This window comes from Equus asinus, chromosome 15, assembly GCF_041296235.1.
Source record: "Equus asinus isolate D_3611 breed Donkey chromosome 15, EquAss-T2T_v2, whole genome shotgun sequence".
NCBI lineage: Eukaryota > Metazoa > Chordata > Mammalia > Perissodactyla > Equidae > Equus > Equus asinus.
Window position 1 is genome coordinate 18,337,059 of NC_091804.1, and position 23,476 is coordinate 18,360,534.

General features: G+C 42.3%; 1 protein-coding gene across 12 annotated transcripts; it reads left to right on the forward strand.

The window, feature by feature from the left end:
- The first annotated feature begins 1,177 nt into the window (after positions 1–1,177).
- On the forward strand, positions 1,178–13,563 carry TMEM230 (transmembrane protein 230). Of its 12 annotated transcripts, none has more exons than XM_070485610.1 (5): positions 1,199–1,227; positions 3,490–3,607; positions 3,972–4,050; positions 4,909–5,031; positions 9,197–10,286. In XM_070485610.1, the coding sequence occupies exons 2-5, from the start codon at positions 3,588–3,590 to the stop codon at positions 9,335–9,337; spliced, it is 363 nt and encodes a 120-aa protein (XP_070341711.1). In that variant the 5' UTR covers positions 1,199–1,227; positions 3,490–3,587; the 3' UTR covers positions 9,338–10,286. The 12 variants fall into 12 exon arrangements, with proteins under 12 accessions (XP_014684211.1, XP_070341711.1, XP_014684214.1 ...); XM_070485607.1 differs by having other exon boundaries at positions 1,209–1,462; XM_070485609.1 differs by having other exon boundaries at positions 1,209–1,313.
- Positions 13,564–23,476: the final 9,913 nt, after the last annotated feature.

Below are 23,476 nucleotides of genomic sequence, written 5' to 3' on the forward strand. Positions count from 1 at the left end.
GCTCAAGAAATGAACAGGGGAGAGTAGGACAAATCCTATATATTTCATTATTTTGTCATGTTCGTTAGCAAAAACTAACACTTTGTTCAGAAGCTTAATGTACTCAAAAGCTGTGGGTTTTTATTAGTTATAGGGTGGTGTTTCTTTAGCCGGGGGAACATTTTATAAGAAACTTGGAAGTTTTAATAGATCTGTATAGGATTCAAGGAGTATGTGTGCAAAAATAATTTCTCCAGTATAAGTAGCCTTGTTTGGGACTTACTCCCTTAAAGGATGAAGCAGCTTAATTTCCATGGATGTTGGATTCAACCAAGAAAGTGAAAAGGCCCAGCACTTGTGAAACAAAGACTGTTTAAAACAAGATCATAAACTGGCATGCTACATACTGAGAATTATGAGTCCTTTTTCCCAGTGTATTTTGTGTTGGGTAGATTAAATGATTTTGTTGTACCTGGACTGAGGAGTTCTACTTATTGGACTTCAGAACTCACTGCATCCAGTAGGTAACTATTCATTACCTTGTGTGTGCCTGGGCAGGGAAGGAGACTGGCTGCAAAGGGGCTTGATGGAACTTTTTGGGGGTGGTTCCAAGACTATGCATTTGTCAAAACATCCAATTGTACTTTATTATATGTAAATTATGCCTTAATAAATTTGACATTTTAAAAAGCTTCATGTGCGGCAAAATATCCCTTGTGGACGAGCCTCTTACCTGGGCAAGGCCTGATGACAAGGAGCGGGAAACTGAAGCATGAGAACGTGGGGCTGCTAAAGAGTATGGGGGGTTATTGACTGGTAGAGACTGTGGCGCGCCCCCGTGGAAGGCTGACTGTCCTGCAGTGGGTCTGAGACTCGGGGGCTCCGAGGGGCTGAGCTTCCGCCTCCAGGGGACGCCACTGAGCTCCCTACACTCCCCGAGGGCTCAGGGAAAGAAAAGCTGGCTTGTCCTGGGCCTCACTGGCCCGGGCGGGCAGGCACCCAAGGGACGGCCCCCCACCCCCTGCCTCTGCGGAGATGGCCGGCAGCAAGCACAGGCCGCGGTACCTCCCGAAACCACACGAAGCAGCACTCCGACGCCTCTCGCAGGCTGCCCGCAGCAGCGTAGGGTTGAAACGGGGAGATCTCCGATAGCGGGAGGAGAAGGCGTCGCTCCCAGTGACGCCACTTCCGGCGCGCCGCCTTCCGCTGCGCCATTTCCGACGCCGGGCGGGGCGAAGCGGCTGCCAGGTGAGGCGTGCCGCGAGGCGTCGGGCGCCGCAGCTGCCAACCGTTAGCTGGTTGTTGGCGCGCGGGCTGCCCGGCGCGGCGCTCCGGTAAGGCGTGCGTGCGGCGTGGCGGCGGCAGAGGCGCACCCCTCAGGCTCCGGCGTGGCCGAGGCTGCGCTGCCCGCCGAAAGCAAGCCCCGACTCCTTGATGTGGAGCGTCCGCCCGCCTGGGCACGGTGGCCTCTTTCCAGAAACCGGTTTTGTTTGTTTTCCTTCTAAATTCGCGTCGGTTCTTGTATCTCTTCCGAGCGAGGCCTGGAGAGAGTAGTGTGTGTGCGGGCGCGTGGTGCCAGGCGCTGTGCTCAGTGCTTTGCTGGTGCTTTTAAGCTTCTTGCAACCTTCAGGTGCTGAGGGAACTTGGGGGTTGCGGTGGAGCTGTGAAAAAGCCTTTTGGGAAGTTGGACTGGTACTTTGAACACATCGGCTCTTACGTTTCTCCTTTCCCCTCTTTTAGAATTCTTACTTTTTGCCACCAATAAGTATTCTCTTCTCCCTTCCGCCCTGCGCTTTTTTCTGTTTGATGCAGGTGTATGAATAGTTAAAGGCAGAGTACGTAAACATAAAAAGAAAAGACTAATACAAGTTAGTGGTGATTAAATGCCGTCAAAACCTCCACGTATTGGTAGTTTGGACTTTTAAGTTTTATAGAATTAAATTTAGATTATCATATAAGTGGGATCGCGAAACAAAAACCTAGTGTTTGACGCGGTTTGATCTCTTTTAAAAAAGCGTGTGTTAGCATACTCTTATTTTTTCAATACTTGGTTTCTGGACCAATAGTATGTAATTGCAAAAAAGGAACATGAGCATTTAGCACCACTTCCTTCATAATGCTAGTTATTTTAGGTTGACTCAAAGCCACTTAAAACAGCTCATTAATATTCAGAATTGAATATATATAAAGCGCTTGGAACAGTACCTGGCAGCTAACCAACACTAGATAATTACTAACAGCCGTTATTATAATGATGGTTATTTGGAAAGTGTCATACTAGAGGCAGGCGAGTCTTTATAATTTGTTTTTTTAATATCTCCTTTATTGAAATACTTAATCTCTTTTTAAAGATATGTTTTCATTTTTAAAAATCAAATAGCTTCACGATTAAAACAGATTTACTTGTTTTACTCATAAAACTGTGATTTTATGAAGGAAAAGTGCACAAATTACAAGTATTTTTCAATTTAAATGTCATTGTTTTTTTTGTTTTTTTTTTTTTAATTTTATTTTTTCCTTTTTCTCCCCAAAGACCCCCAATACATAGTTGTATATTCTTTGTTGTGGGTCCTTCTAGTTGTAGCATGTGGGACACTGCCTCAGCGTGGTTTGATGAGCAGTGCCATGTCCGTGCCCAGGATTTGAACCAACGAAACACTGGGCTGCCTGCAGCGGAGCGCGCGGACTTAACCACTCGGCCATGGGGCCAGCCCCATAAATGTCATTGTTTTTTAATCTTACCTACTGGCTCTTAAACTGGTGACAAAATAACCGTAATTTCATTAGTGAAGTCGTCTTTGACTATTTTGAACAAAAATCATATATTTATTCAGCGTTTTTGGTTTTTTTTTTTAATGCAGCTATAGAAGTAATCTGGCAAATGAAATCACTACTTTCAGTGCTTGGAGTGGGGCAGAGAGAGGCAAATCAGAAGGCACTGATACAGTGCTGATGGCCAGTAGCTTATCCAAATTTACATGGGGAAGCTTTACTGATCCTCTGTGTTAAAAGGGTGACATCCATTAGGGGGAAATAGGCAAAATGCTGATGTGAGTGTATTCCATTCCCCACCCTCTCTCCTTCCTCCCTGGCAAATGAGAGAATCATTTGAGTATATCCTGCTCTTACTTTTTCCTGAAGTAGGGACAGGCAGTACTATAGCAGAATGGTTGAAAATATGGACTTTGGTGTCATATGGACTTGGGTTTAAGTCACCACTCTTCCTACCTACTCTCTGTGTGACTTTGGAAAAATTAGGAGGCAGGGGGATGTTGGTGGCAAGATTAAACGTGAGGTCTGGTTCTTGGCACATGTCTTGACTCTTATTCTACCAGGACAAATTAGAGTAGATACATAGTGAGAATGCTTTCATCTTGTCAAAGGAAGATAAGATTCTAAGAACAGCAGAGCCTAAATTATAAGTTGCTGGTATGACATCACAGCTCAGAACTCCAATGTGTAACATACCATTGTCACTTGCAGACAATAACAGGTTTTTTTTGTTTTCAGACGGTAGCTGTGTCAGCGTGTTATGATGCCGTCTCGTACCAACCTGGCTACTGGAATCCCCAGTAGTAAAGTGAAATACTCAAGGCTCTCCACAGACGATGGCTACATTGACCTTCAGGTAAATGCAGAAGGGTGCTGATGAGAGTGGCTGGTGCTGCTTCTGCTGAGTTAGGAGGAAGAAATTTCAGGTCAAGATTTTGCTAACTGTCCCTGGGGATTAGAGTGAACAGCAAGAAGGAAACTCGCCTCTGAGACCCTTTCAGCCATAGCCTGCAGGAGGGGCCTTGGCAGAGAAGTTTCAAACCAATATAATTATTGTCCATTTCTAAGAATTTTTAGTTCTAACACCGGAGGCCAGTAGTTGCCAATTTTCTTTAGTTTATCTGGAAAATAATCAGATTGTGTTTTATTAAGTAGAATTTTTTTTAGGACTGTGTCATCGGTTTGTTTACGCTTTAGTCAAAGCCAGTTCATCTTTTAAGGGAGAAACTAACTGCTAAAGCCAGCAGATTGTGGGAATCTTCCTTCTTTCCTGATGTCATGAGATCCAATTTATTAAAGGTATTTTTTGTGGCAAACAGTAAGTAAAACAGAGAATATTTACCTTGTATCCTACTCTGATCATTGATTATAAAATATTTAATGGTGTAGGATCTCCTTTTGCTCACTTACCCTTAGAACAGAATATTTTGGGTGGAACCAAAGCCAAGGAGGAAGTAGCAGGAACCCATCCTTTTAAAAATAAACAAATCAATTATTCTTTATAGCCTTTGGACCCACACTTGGAGGAGAGAGATTTTTTAAAAAGTACATCTGGGAAGTTTCCAGCCGGTTAGCTTAGATACAACCATGAGCCAAACCTTAGAAAGTTTGTCTGAATCTTAATCTTGAATTGAACTTGTTAATAAGACAAGTTATCTGCTCCGTGGGACAGGCAACTAATGCTTCAGAAAAAGCCGTTTCTAAAACCTGTGACTATATGCTGACTTGACTTTGAATGCCAGTAATCAGTTATTTTCTTTACATCTCCAGAGCATAATGTTCGCTCTTGAATCTCTGTAGATTAGTACAGCCTTTCATGTGCCAGGCGTTTAATAAACACAAGTCTAATCGATGAATGACCATAAAGTGTTTTTTGTTTTTATAAGAAAATAGTTTTTTATGGTACAGTGAATAGTCTGTGGATTGAGACTAGAACTAGCAAGAATAACATTCTGCTGGGACTCCTTTGAGCAGTAATTTGCACTTCGTCTCTGCCTGTCCCTTTCCTTTCCCAAAGCTGCACTGGGCAGTAGGACTTACTTCAAGACAGACAAAGCATTTATGTTGGTTCTTATTATCCTCTCTGCCTTAAAGCGTCTGAGCCCTGGTATTTTCATAATGCTCCTCCTTGTCTTTCTTTGTTTTTTTCTCTTCCAGTTTAAGAAAAGCCCTCCTAAGATCCCATATAAGGCCATTGCGCTTGCTACAGTGCTGTTTTTGTTTGGCGCCTTTCTTATTATCATAGGCTCACTCCTGCTGGCGGGCTATATCAGCAAAGGGGTAAGCTGAAGGGCTTGTGGGAATGTGCCATGAGATCTTTACAATGTGAGCCAGAGCTCTGTTGTTTTATATTTATATCTAGTACAGCAGATTCGAGCAGAAAGAAAAGGATTTTCTTTTAGATTTTTTCCTCTGATAACAAAACATGTGTTTCTTATTTTGAGCAAAAGCAGACTTCTCCCACAATTCCTATGAGGTGGATGGTGGCAGATAGGTAAATCTTCCCTCTGAGATGTTGGGTGATTTTGCCACTGTCATAGTTTGGAACAGCAAAGGCTGTAACTGGAATAGAATGCTGTTATCGTAGCTTTGCAGTGCCACAGAGATACTAGTTAGTGTTTGGGGAGAAGCAGTGTGGCTTGTATAGGTCTGGAGCCACTAACCAATCCAGGACTTTGGGCTCGTGAATCAGATCCTTCTTACACTGGGTTTGGTTGGAGTTCTTGTTGAGCTTCCATATAATGCCTTAGAAACCTAGAGGGGTGTCTGGTGGTTCTTTCTCTTGGGCTCTATACACACATTTATACACAGTGTCTAACTTGTGCTGAACTAATACTGACCATAATTCATGTCTGTTCTTCAGCACACACCAGGCCAGGTGATGATGCTTACCTTGCTCTCTGGAAGGAACACAGCTATATTATTTTTTTCCTTTTTCTCTATATGTAAAAAAAAAAAAAAAAGAATTGGGAATGGTAGCCCTGTCATAATAAAATGGCTGCATATGGTTTTTAAGAAGTGTATCTGTTTTGCTTCAGGTCCTTAGCTATTTAAAACTATTAGATGGCCACCAGATGCTTACTTGGTGCACAATTTGAACACCTAACTTTATGACTTTGCCTTCAGTTAAGTTTCCTTGCAGCATGTAGTATTAATCCCAGAGGTATAATAAGGCATCTGTTAATGATAGTATAAAAATGGAGAGTGGAGGTGAGATCCACAAGCAATGAGTATCATTTCATCTTGTGTGATTTATAAATGACTACTTTATAAATAAGGATAAAGATCTTTAATTAAGAAAATCACTAATAGAGTTTTTGTTTTTTTGGTTTGGGTTTTTTCACTTTTAATTATAGACATTTCAAACAAAACAAAATTAGATGGAATAATATAACGAACCCCCATGTGACCACCACCCAGCTTCAACAGTTATAAACGTTTTGTTTCATCTCTCTCCCCTTTTTTTGTATATTAAAGCAAATACCAGATTTACATTCTTCTGACAAGTTCCCAGGTAATGCCAGTGGTCCAGGGATCACATTTTGAGAACCATTGCTTTAGGAAGCACATAGTGGTTGTCATAATTTTTAGGTGATATCAAGATTCATTACTGGGTTCAAGTGTCCTCAGCCAAATTCATTCATTATAAACTTCCGCATCACCCTTTGCACAAATGTTCTATCATTTTCAGCATTTGTCAGCTGAAATTCTTCTGTAAAGAACTTTCTCAAATCTGCTATTTGGTTACCCTGAAATACAATGTGTGTAGTGAAGGTAGAAAGTGTTTGATTATTTCTCTTTATTGATCAACTTTTATAAAAATACCCCTGGCAACCCCAAAAGGCGACCAAAGAATTGTTAGTATCATTATAAACTTATCATTTTTGAATATATTTGTGTTTCAATCAGTCACAGTCTGTATTCTTTTTAACATATACATTGTCCCAATTTTGGTCAATAGGAGCCCCTTCAAGTTACTCCCCTGTCTTTTAAGCCACCCGGGTAGCTTTTGCTAGCTTTCTGGCACAGCAGGTTATCCCAGCCCATCTATACATTTCCTGACCCTACTCCCAGCTTGTAAACAGCTGTTTCTCTAAAGAACCCCACTTTCTTTTTGGGGAGTAGATTTAGAGATCAGAAACTGGGCATTAATAGTGTTTATTGCTATTAGTTTTCATTGTTTTCAGGCCTTTTCAGTGACAGAATCAGGAAATAAGTAGCTTTTAGAAAACAAGGGAAAATAATATATACATACATATAATAAGATATAAATATTTCCAGTGCAAATTTAAGATAAGTTTGAACTTAATTTCTTTGATTTTCTATTATGTATGTGCTAATGATATTGATATAATTACTTAGTTGCCTTATCCTACATTATATACCAAATAACAGTAATAGATTTAATGCTAAGTATGAGAAGGCTGAATACACTGTAAGTTTTCTTTGCAATTCTTTTAATCCTTAGGATATATCCCATTAGGGATGTACATTCAAAATCCTGCAAAAAAATAAAAGAAGCAAGGGCCAGCCCCGTGGCCAAGTGGTTAAGTTCGCGCGCTCCACTTTGGCGGCCTAGGGTTTTGCTGGTTCGGATCCTGGGGGTGGACATGGCACTGCTCATCAAGCCATGCTGAGGCGGCATCCCACATGCCACATGCCGCAACTAGAAGGACCCACAACTAAAAATACATAACTATGTACCAGGGGGCTTTGGGGAGAAAAAGGAAAAATAAATCTTAAAAAAAAAAAAAAAAGCAGAAAGGTAGAAAATGTAAAATATCATTTTGTAAAATGTAAAATAACAGAAGTAGCACCAAGTATGTCAATTGTGAAGTTGTAGACTTTATTTTTTGATGTTCACACAGTCCATCTTTGGTTTTAAGCTTGCATTTATTGAGTCAGTGTGTGCCAGCTGGGGCCATTTGCTTTCTATGTATTACCTCATTTAACCATGTAAGGTAAATACTCCTATTTGTGAACGATGCAGCCAAAATTATATTGATTAAATAACTTGTCGATATACATTGTATAAATAGCCGTGTTAGAAGGAGATTTTTAGATTGTGTTTAAATCTTTAGAATGAGGGAATTCTTCCTAAGCTTAAAAACAGTAGGAAAAGTCATTAAGGAAAAGGAGGATAAATTTAACTGTATAAACAGTTAAAACTACACCTGAAAGGGCAAAGTAGTTTTGTAAAGGTGAATCCTTTCATTCAGCATATTTATTGAACCTTTACTGTATGTTGGGCACAGCTGGGGAAATAGGGATGAACAAAGTCCCTGCCCTCATGGAACTCCCCCAAAAGTTGAAGCCCTACTGTTAAAAGAGACTAAACACCGTTCATCTCTTTTTGACCTGTGAATTGTACTCGTGGGAATGTACACTAAGGAATTAATCTGAAAGGCCAAGAAAAGCACTGAAGTTTATTGTGGTATTCTAAAATAACAAAAAGTGAGAGACGACAAAATTACTCACAGTCTGGGGAAGTGGTTAAATAAAATTTTAGTACATCCGTTAAGTGGAATGTTACACATCATTAGTTGACATATAATATTAGTTTCAGGTGTTCATTATAATAAATCGCTATTTGTATATATTGGGAAATTATCACCACAATATGTCTAGTTAACATCCATCACCACACATAGTTAGAAATTTTTTGTGTGTGTGATGAGAACTTTTCAGATCTACTCTCTCAGCAACTTTAAAATATACAATACAGTATTATTAACTGTAGTCACCATGCTGTCACCTGGGTACATTATGTACCCAGGATTTATTTATATTATAACTGGAAGTTTGTACCTTTTGACCACCTTCCCCCATTTCATCCATCCCTCACGCCCCAATGAAGAGCTTTTAATAATGTTTTGGCAATTGCTTGTTATAAGAGGCAAAAACAAGTCACAGTGTGATGTGTTCACAACCAAAAACTTTAAAGAAGCAGCAGAAGGAAATGAGCCAAAATATCTATGGATGAACATGGATAAGTTATTTTTTTATAATTTTTAGTACTTTGCAGTTTTGTTTTTTTTTAAAGATTTTATTTTTTTTCCTTTTTCTCCCAAAGCCCCCCAGTATGTAGTTGTGTATTTTTAGTTGTGGGTCCTTCCGGTTGTGGCATGTGGGACACCACCACAGCATGGCCTGACGAACGGCGCCATGTCCATGCCCAGGATCCAAACCAGTGAAACCCTGGGCCGCTGGAGCAGAGTGTGCGAACTTAAACCACTTGGCCACGGGGCCAGGCCCATGCAGTTTTTTTACAATTGATAGTCAAGAGGAAAAGAGATGTAAATCTTTTCCCTTGATAGTGTACTACCCAAAGAAAATGCTCTGAAAAGTGTAAGATACTGATCTATGAATTGGACCCATGGCTTTATTTTCTTTTAAAATTTGTAACTTGTATGGTACTAATGCATTTGCCTCCTTCTGCCACCAGGAGGCAAACCAGGCCGTTCCCTTCCTGATCATTGGCATCTTGATGTTCCTGCCAGGATTTTACCACCTGCGCATCGCCTTCTATGCATACAAAGGCTACCGGGGTTACTCCTACGATGACATTCCAGACTTTGATGACTAGCACCCACATCAGCCCTGAGGAGAAGAGTCACACACATGGCTGAGCCCAGCTTTAAGACTTTGAGCAGAAGCTATGACTAAGGGCTGAGGAATTCTGCAGTTTGCAGATGTTAACAAAACAATGGCCAGATTTTATGGGTCTATCCTAAAGATGTTAACTGAGCTTACAAATAGCTAATTAGGACATGCTCTATTTTTCGTCTCCTGGCCCTGGCAGAAGCTCATCATGAGTGTATTCCACATGAATATGTATCATGGAAGAGTAGCAGTGTTATGGGAAAGCAGGAGGTTACTCTGTAGTGGAAAGTGTTGCTGCCACCACTGTTTTTAGAACTGAGCATTTCTTTAAATAGTTCTCATCATCAATTTGTTCTTGTGACAAATGGAAGAATATAGTGTGTCAAATTTCTTATTACTAAGTAATTTATTTTGAAAATACCTAAGTATCTTATCCCCTGTATTCATCTCTTAACTTTGCGTTCTAGTGGAAGACCTTGGCAAACTCAGATATCACTGTGGGTGCATCTGTAATATTTTTTACTTGCTTTCTTATTAACCAGCAACCAGGAATTTTTTAAACCTCAGAGCAAGTTTTCAAAATGTAAACACTTTCTGTCTTCACCAATCCTTGGCCATCTCTGATCTGGTTTACCGATAGGTTGGCCAGCATATAATTATGGTCATTCTGTCCTTTGTAGATCAAGATGTACTGTATATCATGCCTTTAAGGACTGGACCTTTGGCTGTTTCCTAAGGAAAAATATAGATAAGTGGCTATTATTTAGAGTTCATAACATCGTTGTTAGCACCTTGTATTATGTCGTCATTCTGCTGAAGATCACAAGACTTGGCCTGGATCCCTAGAGGACTGGACTGCCTTAGTTTGATTCTGTTTCCGGCTTGCAAAAAGCGTCTTACAGTTAAAAGAAATTAAAATGTTAAAATCTACATCCTAGACTTAAAATGAGTTAACTTTAGGGGGCCGACTGGGTGACGTAGTGGTTACATTTGCATGTTCTGCTTTGGCGGCCTAGGGTTTGCAGGTTCAGATCCTGGGCACAGACCCACACACCACTCGTCAAGCCATGCTGTGGCAGTATCCCATATACAAAATAGAGGAAGATTGGTGCACATGTTAGCTCAGGGACAATCTTCCTCCAGCGAAAAGAAGAAGATTGGCAACAGATGTTAGCTCAGGGCTAATTTTCCTCACCAAAAACAAAGAGTTAACTTTAAACATATTTCAGAAAACATTTTAATGATTATATGATATTTTTGATCCCAATACCCAGGACTATCTTAATTTTTAGATATCTGGCATCGTGGGTCAGAATGCTTTCCAATTGTTGTTTTACTCTGAGGTTGTGGACATGGGTGACTAGAAGCCTCAAAGTGCTATCAGAGGGATGGCTTTGGAGATTTGGAGGGCTGTGGGTAGAGCAAGTTTATTGGGGAAGATGAGTTCAACTTTGGATGTGTTAAATTTTAGATACTACTTGGCATCCCAGTGGAGATGTTGAGTGGGCAATTGTAGTGTGCAGGTTTGGAGTTCAGGGAGAGAGTCTATCCTGGAGAGAGAAATTTAGGAGTCAGTATTGGGACGATATCTGAGAGCCCAGGGGCTGGCTGAGATCACCTACCAAGTGAGTGCATATGGAAAAAAATAGGACTCAGGAAATGAAGGACAAAAAAGAGAGGGTGACCTGAAGTAGCCCCCAAGGTTAGGTCTGTTTGGTAATGGGAGGGTAGGCTGGGGATTCCAGTAGTCTAGTTAAAGTTCTTGGGCCTTGACAGTGAAGGTGTGAGGAAACATATAAAGCTTTATCCTGGGCAGTGTTTGCAAAGCAAAGCTCAGACCAGGAGGTTTTGGCCAAACCGAATTATTTGGCTCTTTTTATGAGAATGATGCTGCTAGTAAGAGAAAAAAAAATGTAACAGAAGGGTGTAAAGTGAAAAGTGAGCATTTGATGGGTGAGGGGGTAGTAAACATTTGTTCCTCCAGCCCAGTCCCCAAGGTTATCTTATTAAGTTTCTTGTATACTCTTCCAGAAATGTTCTAAGCACATAAACGTATATGTTCTTTTTTAAAAAACTGGGCCTCCCATGTATAGTTAAAATTTCTTTTTTTCCACCTACTGTATTTTGTATATCTTTCCATATGCATGGAGATTAACACATTCTTTTTAATGTACATTATAAATAGAGTTTTCCGTGCTGTGCATGCAGTCATAGGGTCCTAAGAACAGAGACCTTAAAAGTTAGGTTCCTGGAGCAGGAATCCCCTCTCAGATGTCCCCTGAGGAACAGGCTCATAATCTCATTCCAGTTTGGATTGTTAAAGAAGTATTGTTTATTAAGCCAAAGTCGGATTCCCTGTAACTATGCATTAACAGTAATTGTATATTCTAGTGCTTTATAGAAAACATCTAAACCTCCATCATAATGGTAAATGTTTCTCTGCCAGACATGTGGCCAAGCACTTTGATTACATACTCTATTTCATTTTAATCCTTTTAAAAACCCTGAGTTGGATGAGATTCTGAGGTAGTAGGTTGGATATTCAGGACTCAAACTTAGGCAAAGCCTGAATTGTCTTTACGAAGTGTGAAAGCCAAATGTTTTTAGGGGCTGAACCAAGAAATTGGGGGATGTAGAGCTATGGACAGTAGTAGTGGGGACCAAGGTCAATTGTGAAATGTATGTTTTACCTAAAAGCAGCCTTCTCCCCCTCCCGCCCCTCTTTAAAGTGTTGGCCAAATCATGTGCCTTAGCTTTATGAGGGTTTTCTTTTTTTTTTTTTTTTTTTTAAATTTTTTATTGAGTTATTGATAGGTTACAATCTTGTGAAATTTCAATTGTACATTAATGGTTGCCTTAGCTTTATGAGGGTTTTCTTTTTTTTTTTTTATTTTTTTTAAATTTTTTATTGAGTTATTGATAGGTTACAATCTTGTGAAATTTCATTTGTACATTAATGTTTGTCAGTCATGTTGTAGGTGCACCACTTCACCCTTTGTGCCCACCCCCCACCCCACCTTTCCCCTGGTATCCACTAAACTGTTCTTGGTCCATAATTTTAAATTCCTCATATGAGTGGAGTCATACACAGATTATCTTTCTCTCGCTGGCTTATTTCACTTAACATAATTCTCTATGAGGGTTTTCTTATTGGCAACAACTCTTGTATGTCTCAGTCATTTCTGAGGCTAAAACTCCTCCCCAGTTGCATCAGCTGTTCCATGTATGATGGCAATTCCAAACCCATTGCCCCTGGATGAGCTTCACCGGGTCATTGTGCCAGAAGCACATTGACCACTTTGTTTCTACCAGGAATTTTTAGATGCTGAGGGTAGAACAGGGCTTGACAAGATAGGGCTTGGTCAGTGAGGAGCAGAGGTTCCAGACTAGTGGCCACAGATTTTGGCCTGCATTGTGTTTTTAGAAATGGAAAGGTTCACATGATCTTGATTTGGGGCTTTTCTTGAAAAATCAATAGATTTTTCTTTGTTACTGAGAGGCTGCAACCAACTAGAACAAGAAAGTCAAGAGGCTTTGGCTGAGCAGAATTCCCCAGTTTACTGCAGTCCCCACCACTCAGTTAATTTTTTACCCAGCCTGCTAATTTTCTTCATTAAGGGCAAAGAGCATGTCTTACGGTCCCACAAAGTCTAGCACAGTGCTTGTGGGCATTTAGGTTTATTGAATGAAGAACCGGATTCAAGAGTGTGATAAGTAAATGAAAAGTAATAGGATATATTGGAGTATATGAGGAAGCCATTTGGTTTAAAACTAATTCAGCCTGACCTTGTTTTTCCAAAAGGGCCTGACGAGGCCTGTTGAGCATGCATTGTATGTCTGCTTTAAATATTTACTATGTCCCAAAGACAAGAATGATGCCCCTAAAGATAGGGGTGTAACTTCCCCCCTTATCAGCGTTTCTTTAAGGATAAGCATCTCTTCCTGGGAACTAAGGATTAATTACCAACCTGCTGTGCTCACTTCGTGAACACTCACCTGCTGACCATTGATCTGCTGTGCCAGCTAAGCATCTTGTGACAGTTGTAAATGGGACATTCCTATCATGTGTGACATATGCTGTTTGTTCCGAGATGGTATATAACCACTCTGTACACCCCACTTTGGTGCCCTTCCTTCCTTGGGGAAGGAAGGCCCTGGGCTAGTCCTCAGATCTGGCTCTTAATAAACTCACCCCAATGTTGATTTATAGATTGATTATCAATTCTTTGCCTCAGAAAGTGCATTTCCTTCCCAGGACACCATGTTCCTTTGAGGTATGGATATGTGGGCTGGTACCATGTGATTCAGACTTTCCTAAATGACCCTCCATCAGCTCCCTGGCAGGCCAGCTTCTTTTCAAAGAGATTTGGTGCTACCTGGTGAGTCAAGTCTCTGCCTGGCACCCTCTACTTAGGCCAGTGAGTCCAATTCACAACCACCTGCAAGTCGTCTCCTCTAGGGTCGTTCAACATCCTGGCCAGCTGGCACATGAGATCTTCCTGTTACTGGTGCGGTGAGGGAGACTGGTAGAGGGACAGTAACAGCCTTGACTTTTCTGCTGACCTTCAAAGGGTCATAGACCAAATCCACCCACCTTGGTTGCATTGGTCTATTATCTATATTCCTATCCCGGGACTTCTCTGCTAGATTCAGTCCCAGAGGGTCCTGGTTTTGCAGGTGTGTAGTTGAGTCATGGATTAGTGCCTGGGTGGGAAGGGCATAGAAGGAATCTTGTAGCTTATTACAAGGTATTGCAATTTACCACTGGAGCCTCAGTTTCCTTATCTTGTAAGGTGGGGGTAAACCAGTTCCTACCCCATAGGGCAATTGTGAGGATTAAATAAAACAATGTGGGAGGGTGCTTTGCACAGAGCCTGGCACATAGTAAGCATTCAGTAAAGAGAAGTTGTTTGAGAAAGTGAAGAAGGTCATTCCTTTGGCTTCAGAGAGTAGTGCCTGGGATGAAGCTGAGGAAGAGAGGAGAAGAGTGCATTTGTTATCTGTGGAGCCAAGCTGAACAATCTGCAGCTTCATGGCGGAACCACCCCAGATCCAGGGGCCGGAGCTAGCACGGCCGTCAGCCCCAGCCAAGGCAGGGCTCTCTTCCCTGACAGAACTGTCTACAGGAGACCGTAGGAAGTCTCCTGGCCCTTCTTTAGCAAGCAGCTGGGCCTGGGAAGCTGTGTGCTCCAGTCCTCTGGAACAAGAGAGGAAGGGGGAGGACCAAAGCACCCACTGTAGCCAACATGTGGGTCACAGAGGCCCCTGCGCTGGAATGCCCTGCAGGGAAGGCCATGAAGACAGGGGGTGCAGCTGGAGATCAAACCACCTCTCCCTGGAGCGTGTTCTTCCCTCGTGCTTCTTTCTGTGGTTCCTATTTTCACCTCTTCTCTTTCTGCACTTCCTCTCCTCAGTCTTGCCCCTTGCTATTCAGTGTGGTCTGTGGACCAGGAGCATCAGCATCACTTGGGAGCTTGTTAGAAACAGAATCTGTTTTTTTTTTTTTTTTGGAGGACGATTAGCCCTGAGCTAACATCTGATGCCAATCCTCCTCTTTTTGCTCAGGAAGACTGGCCCTGAGATAACATCCGTGCCCATCTTCCTCTGTTTTATGTGGGATGCCTGCCACAGCATGGCTTCACAAGCAGTGCATAGGTCCACTCCCAGGATCTGAACCAGGCAGCCAAAGCAGAACGTGCAAATTTAACCGCTGCACCAGGGGGCCGGCCCCTAAACACAGAATCTTGAGCTTGCCTCAGCCCTGCTAAATCAGAACCTGCATTTAAACAAGACCTCTAAAGGGTCCATTATGTTTCAGTATCTGAGAAGCACTGCCCTGGGGTGCCATGTTCCTCCTAGTCCATTTCTTCATTTTGGGACTGGACCTCTGGCAGAGCCAAATGGCTGCGGGTTGGGGGGCACCCAGAAGGTATAACCTCTCCTCCTTGATCCACAATTTTTCTCCAGCTAAAATGGTAACTCCCAGGGTCTTTTTTTTTTTTTTTTTTTTTGAGGAAGAGTAGCCCTGAGCTAACATCTGTGCCCATCTTCCTCCACTTTATGCATGGGACGCCTGCCACAGCATGGCTTGATCAGCGGTGTGTACGTCCGCCCCCAGGATCCAAACCAGTGAATCCTGGGCCACCAAAACAGAGCACGTGAACTTAACCACTGTACCACTGGGCCAGTCCCAACTCCCAGGGTCTCAAAGAAACTTCATGGAAATAGCACAGAAACAACACAAGAAGGCTTTGTGAAGGTCATTTTTGTGAGCAGTGAGAAATCAAACCGGAAGTCCCACAGATGGGGAAGGTCTGGGGCAGGAGTGGACGCATGCTTTGGTTCTCTGAAGCCCAGGGGAAGGGAACAATGTGTAATTTGTGACCCACTGAGAGGCAGGGTATGCTTTCTCTCAGTTTCTGTGGGAAGCGCACGTGGTGGCTCAGGAGTTTACCCTGAACGTGAGGCACTGGCTTTCCTCCCTGTCTCTGTGGGTCTCTGATGCCTCCATTCTTTCATTCTCACTAACTTAGAAAAGCCAACTTGAAAATGCTCTAATCTGAGGGATCAAGTGTCTTGGCCACGATGCTAGTCCTTGCAGAGGGTGTTCTCCAGGATTAATATCTGCAGAGTTTGCTCTGAGACCACCACGCACAGGACCAGTATCCCCCTGCAACTGAAAAGGTGGCAGCACCAGAATCATCAGCACAGCCTAGGAGGGTTTGTGACCTGGCAGAAGGTGACTTGCATCAGGCGAGAGGAGCCACCGTGAGGAGCTCGGGGTAAGTCAAATCTCTCTGGCCATAGCTACAGACTCCTGTCCCTGTAGTTGTGATTTCAACGTTTTAGGATTTAAGAGCTGGCTGACAGGGGACTTGGTGAGAGCTCTCTTTCCCCTTCTTGGGGAAGTCAGAACGTGCCAAGTATTTTCCACATTTAATGGGGAGTGAAACTACAGTGAGACCAAAAGAGCTATGGAATGATGCTGGCCCGACATCAAGGGTTCCTGCTCGTTCTGAACATTGACTCAAGATGATCTACTGTTGCTCTCCCAGGTCTTTGCTTCCCACATCCAGCAGGGGCCCAGGGAGTCTTCTCTCTTCCGGTCTTATCTCTTGATTGGCAATAAAATAATTTAACTTCTCAAGGCACAAAGATAGGATTTTACAATCTAGAAAAACAAAGAAGGCAGGCACAAAGTCTATAAGTCACATAGGGTGTTGGCTGGGTGGACCCACATTTACTTACCAAGGCCCAGGTCACCGAAACTTGATACTTGAGAGTACTTTGGGGGCAAAATATCTCTTTATTAAAACAACTCAGGTTAAACATTAACCAAAAAAAAGTAGACCACAAAGCTTTGAAAGCAACTCCATCTTGATACAATTAGGTCCTCTGCATGTCTTAACTATTATCAGTCACAGCTTTAATCTAACCTTGGTTTTATCTCCAGACTTTGATTTAAATTTGCCTATTAATTCACCTTGAATTCTACTTCTAAGTTCATCCATGAAACATTTTTTGGCTCCTACTATAGACATAGCACCTCTAGGCATTAAACAGGAATCACCTGCTTCCTCTGGGATTTTGCAACATACTGTTTTCTGTTTCTGGAATTGTTTCTTTTGATGTTGGTTCTTATCTTTTCTCTCCTATTTTCCACATTTTTGTCGTCTTTCCATATTTTGTCTTTTTGATCTCTTTTATGGAATTCTGATTTCCTCAGCTTTATCTTCCAACTCTTCTGTTATACTTTTTGGTTTTTTGGTATCATGGTTTTAATGTCCAAGGACTCTTTTTAATGGGCTGTGTATCCTTTTAATAGAAATCAATTTTTATTTTTGGCTATAACATCTTTCCTTATCTCAATATGCTCTCTTATCAACATAAAATATATACTTATCAGCACAGCAGTCAAAGCTATCCTTTTAAAATATGTCATATCATGTCATTCCTCTAAAAATTCCACAGTGGCTCCACATCTGACTCACAGGGAAAGCCTGCATCCCTGCCATGGCCACCGAGGCCCAACGTGATCTCTTTCCTGTTGCCTCCCTGATGTCATCAGCCTCTCCTTGTTCACTCTGCTGCAGCCACACTGGCCTCCTCAGTGTTCTTTGACTTCTCTGGGCCCACTCCCACCTTAGGGCCTTGGCTTTAGCTGTTCCTTCTGCCTAGAATCCCTCACTCCTTCAAGATTTGCTCAAGTCACATCTTCTCAGTATGCCTGCCGTGGCCTCTGTTTAATAATGGAATGTGCCCATGCATCCATCCCATCCCTAGACAGCACTCCTGGTCTCCCTTCTCTGCTCCTCTCTTCTTTTCCAGAGCAGCTGTCACTTTCTAACTCACTATTTAATTTTACTTATTTATTCTGTGTATTCTTCATTGTTTTCTGTTCCATTTCTCTCGCTCACCCCACCTCAGTTGGAATATTAGCTTATAAAGGCAAACATCTCTGTTTTCTTCACTGTTGTTCCCAGCACCTGAGAACCATGGTTGGCACGTGGGGCACGAATAATCTTTGTTGAGTGAAAGGATGAATGAATGAATCTCTTTGAAGATATTCATGATTTGTTTTTGAAGTTTCTTTCTCCCTTCATGCCTGTCTTTTCTTTGTTTTGCTTTTTCTGTTTCTTTACTTTGGTCTCTATCTTTCAGGTGATCCTTGACTGTCAACTCATTGTAAAGAGTGAGGATACAAAACCCAGTGGAGCTCTGTGCCTTTGGGAGGGCCTTTTTGACTGTGGGATTCTTTGTGGGTCAATGTGCCTGGGCCATTCGTTGGGGAATACCCACAGTCAGTAACTTTGGATCCCTTTTTGAGGCTCATCTTTCCCAGACAGGGCTGGCTACTGATGTCTGGGAACCAAGTTGGTGAAGAAGGCTGGGAGTCTTGGCACTGAGTATGTAGACTTTTACTTAACCCCCGTTCCCGTTTTGGTGCTCCCACATCAACTGTAAATGATGTCTCTCAAACTCTCAGTCAAAAACGTTCACTTCAAAAGCCCTCTCCAAGGAACAAACTTCCAGATTTCTGCCAGGGTATGGGAGTGATCTTTGCCCTGTTGCTCAGAGTTGGGAGGAGAGGTAGGGTTTAACTCTTTTCTTTCTTTCTTTTTTTGTGAGGAAGATTAGCCCTGAGCTAACTTCTCTTGCCAGTCTTCCTCTTTTTGCTTGAGGAAGATTGGCCCTGAGCTAGCATCTGTACCAGTCTTCCTCTATTTTGTACGTGGGACACTGCCACAGCATGGCTTGATGAGTAGCATGTAGGTCCTCGCCTGGGATCCGAACCTGCAAACCCCAGGCCACTGAAGCAGAACATGCGAACTTAACTACTATGCCAACAGGCCAACCCTTTAACTCGTTTTATTTTTTACTTTTTATTGAAGTATAGAATACATATAGAAAAGTACACAAATCAAAAGCTTGATGTATTTTCATAAAGCAAACATATAAAGTCTAATTCTTTTCTTTTTAGTTTTTTTTTTCAATTTTTCCTTCTTCTCCCCAAAGCACCCCAGTACATAGTTGTATATTCTAGTTGTGGGTCCTTCTAGCTGTGGCATGTGGGACACCTCAGCATAGCTTGATGAGCGGTGCCATGTCCATCCTCAGGATACGAACCGGCAAAACCCTGTGCCGCTGAAGTGGAGTGCACAAGCTTAACCACTTGGCCATGGGCCGGCCCCTAAAGTCTGATTCTTAAACAGACTTTTAGCCAATCCACTCATGTATGCTTCACCTCTACCCCCACTTTTAGAGGTACTTGGTATCACCAATTCCTAAGTTTTGGTTAATTCTGTATATAAAATCATGTGCTGCTTTGCTTTTTCCCCTCCGATCAGGATTCATCATTCTCTAGTAATTGGGAGTAAAAGAGTGGGAGGGTCTGCCCAGTCTACTTGACACTGAGCAGATGAACTGCTTTCCCAGGACTGCCCTGAGTCCTATCTAAGGTCTCTATTGGCCCTGGGTGAAAGAGTCCCATCTGTCAATGTCACAGCAACACAAAAATGTTTTTTCTCTTTGCTTTCTGTGCCATGAATGGGAGGGAAAATGAGTTATGATTCCAGTACCTGAGCCCTGATCTTGTTCCTCTGGCCTCACCCAATTCTTGTTTGGCCCTGTTTTCTTATCCCTCCTTCCTGCTCTCCTACATGGGTCCCCACCACAGGCCCTTTGCTGGTACCCATGGTCCCGTCTTCCACCAAGCTCTTCCAGGACCTGGATTCTGCTGCATTGCCACCACCCACGTTCGGATGAGCTTGTGTCACCAACAGTGTCATTCCACTTGCTGCTTCACTTCTGATCCCCGGTGCCCCCTGCCAGTTATTAGACCTGCTTCCTCGGCCTGTGCTCACACTTCTGACCTAGCCAAGTTAGGATACACGGGCAGCACTTCACTCATTGATTTATGGACTAGAAGCGCTCAATAAATGTATTTTATGATGCTCTCAAAACAGGAATAGCTTCCTTCCTTTTTAAGCCTCTATCTCCCATGGAAAATACTATGTCTTTCTTTTTAAAGGGAAACTGAATTAGAACTAATTGTGTTTGAATAATTTTTTTAGTAATTTTTTTAATTCCTATTGCTCTTTGAGATCCTTAGAAAGCCCCTGGAGTGTGCAGAGCCAGACCTGGCAAAGGTTAGGTCCTGAGGTTCAAAACCCTGTTAGTAACTGACAGTCTGCAATGCGGGTAGAAGGCAGCAGATCAAAGGGCGGTTGTCTGTGGTCCAGAGAGGAGACAGCTGCGTGCTGAAATCTCTCTAGAGGCAGCCAAGACTGTGAGAGTATCTCTGGTCATTTGGAGTCAGCCCAGGCTTTTCCTGCTATCTGGTCATTTTCCAGGCTTTGAAAATACTAATTTAATTTCTTTAAATATGGAATTGTACTAAGTAAAAGATTAAAGATCCCTCATTAATAGTTTACTGTTATGTTCCCAGAAAAAACGCATATATAAAATACTCTAATATATTTATATTATATATAATTATTGTAATTTTATTATAATAAAATTTATATTATAAATATATATATTTATAAATATATAATAAAATTTTATTATAATAAAATTTAATAATTATATATTAAGTGCTTTTATATACTTTATTTTTTTGAGGAAGGTTAGCCCTGAGCCAACATCTGCTGCCAATCCTCTTTTTGCTGAGGAAGACTGGCCCTGAGCTAACATCCATGCCCATCTTCCTCTGCTTACTATGTGGGATGCCTACCACAGCATGGCTTGCCACGCAGTGCCATGTCCGCACCCAGGATCCGAACCAGCAAACCCCAGGCTGCTGAAGCAGAACCAGCGCACTTAACCGCTGCGCTACCAGGCTGGCCCCTAAATATAGATACTTTTAAAACCCTTTTCATTGTGAAATATAATACATATATAGAAAAGTGCACAAAACCTAAATGTACAGCTTAAAAGTGGAAACTCAAGGAAGCGCCCCCCAAGTCAAGAAGCATGACACAGGCATCCCTGTGGGACAGAGGGAGCAGCACCAATAGCATGGTGAGAGGCAAGAAGGCAAGTGTGGCCTGAGAACTGCCTCGCTTGATAAAGTTGTAGCGGGAGAGGATGCAGACAGGTGAGATCTTGAGAGCCCTCTAGCCATGGGAAAGAGTGTGGTCTAATGTCCCCTGCCCCAGCTGGGGGTCCAGCCCTTCTCTTCACTCTCAGCTCGTCCTCTAAATCTGATAAAGAGGCCCAGAGAAAGTATGACTTTTTTATTTGTCTGAGACTAGAAGATTAGAACAGGAAACTCCAGTCTTTGATGAAGCCCATCAAACTCCTGACATTGAACAAAAACAGACTTCTTTGGATAAAGATGAGAAAAAGCACTTGGCTGGTGAGAAAATTCAGGAACACAAAAGAAAATGCAGCAGGAGAATTGGAGGGGAGTTGCTTCCAGTAACGGGAAATGTGTACAAAAAGAAGAATCATACTTGTTGTGAGATTGGAGACGGCAACCTGGAGTCCAAGATTGCTGTTTTCAGATGAAACTCAGGATTCAGGGATAGACACCTAGATAAGAGAATATTAGGTACAAATTTATGTGACTTAAAATTGAAAGGAAATGGATTTTTAAAATTGGTTTTTGCTGGGAAAGATTCACTCTGAGCTAACATCTGTTGCTAACCTTCCTCTTTTTTTTTCCCTTCTCCCCAAGCCCCATTACATAGTTGTATATTCTAGTTGTAAGTCCTTCTAGTTCTTCTGTGTGAGCCATCACCACATCATGGCTACTGACAGACAAGTGGTGTGGTTCTGCACCCAGGAACTGAACCAAAGAGGAACCCAGGAACTTTAACAACTAGGCCGTTAGGGCTGGCTCAAAATGGATTTTTTAAAATAAAATATAAGTTACTAAAATTGGTTCAGGGAGAAGTGGAAAACCCAAACAAACTCACTAACTCTAGTGATAGGAAAAGAGTCCTCAAAGGACTTATTCCCCCAATTTTCAGACCCAGATGAACAATAGTGTGGAAACTTTCTAGCAAATCTTCAAGAGAGACTGTAGATAGTTTTTATTGTCTATAATCTCGAGCAGGAGAAAAATTTAGAAGCATCACTATTTATTTCATAAGGCTAGTATAACCCCCATATCAAAGCTTGTCCAATAAGTGTTTTAGAAAAGTACACACCAAACTCATGAATATTGATTTTTAAATTGTAAATAAATTATAAGAAGATCAAATCCAGGTATGAGTTAACAGAACTAGGCAAAGTCAAAGGTACATTAAGTAAATCTGTTGTTGAACTTCATTAATTTGTTACTTAATACTTTAAGGCAAAAAATCCTGTGTCCCTCTTGATAGATGCCAAAAAGGCATTAGATAAGATTCAATATTTATTCCTGATTTAATAACAAAGCAAATTAAAACTCTCTAGCCAACTTCAAATAGATAGACCTTAACATCATAAAGAATATGAAGAACCAATAGCAAATACCTAACAGTGATATACCAGATGCATTCCCATTAAAATCAGAAACAAGGTAAAGTTGCCAATAACATCTGTCATTCTGGTTAAACAAAGCAAAAGCAGGCATGAGTCTTGGTCCAGAGACTGAACTCTGTAAGAAGTAAGACTTTCCGATGTTTTCTGCTTTTTAAAATAATTCCATTGAATTTCAGTCATGAGCCACCATTCTACCAGGGGATTGAGTGGTCCCCTTCCTACCCGGTTTGCCATCTTGGTTGGCGGAGGGGAATGTCACAGTGTGAAGGCCGCCTTCAGGGAGCGAAGGCATCTGGCCCTTGTGTGTCCACACTGACATTTGCTGAGATGTACTTTGTCTTGTCTAGACTTCAGGTGTTCGTCCATACAGGTAGCTGTGGTGGTGGCCCTTGTTCTCAGCTGCACATTTTCGTAAAGGTCTCTGTCTCTTGCCTTCTTCTGCACCCCATTTGGGCACTTGGGAGCATTAGGTGGCACTTGTGCCTACTTGGTGGGAGAGTCCAAAGTTCTTCACTGCCTTTGGGCTCCTGGACACACATCAAATTATTCTACTGCTCCCAGCCCCATACTGGAGTGTGTAGGGACTGTGTGGGCTCTCTCCAATCCAGCTGCCCAGCTCTGCCTGTAGCTTTTTCGTTTCTCAAAGAAATGGTAGGATCTTGCTCCTTCCCAGGCTCTACTTAGAAAAAGGGCGTGGGTCCCTTCCGATTTCAATTTCCCGGTCTGTCAAGGATATCTCTTGTTCTCCTGCTGGCAGCTTTCCCCTTCCATTCCTGCTCTCCATTTATGGCAATGCTTGGGCTTTGGGGGAGGGGGACAGGAAGCAGGGACACATTAAACTTTTGAACCCACCTGCTTCCCTCTAATTCTCTTTTCTCTGAATCCAGAGCCATTTAGTTAATCTAAAGAAGCACTCTTTTTTTTTGAGGGAGATTAGCCCTGAGCTAACATCTGCCGCCAATCATCCTCTTTTTGCTGAGGAAGACTGGCCCTGAACTAACATCCGTGCCCATCTTCCTCTACTTTATATGTGGGATGCCTGCCACAGCATGGCTTGACAAGTGGTGCATAGGTCCGCACCCAGATCCCAACGGGTGAGCCCCAGGCCACCGAAGTGGAATGTGTGCACTAACCGCTGCACCACTGGCCG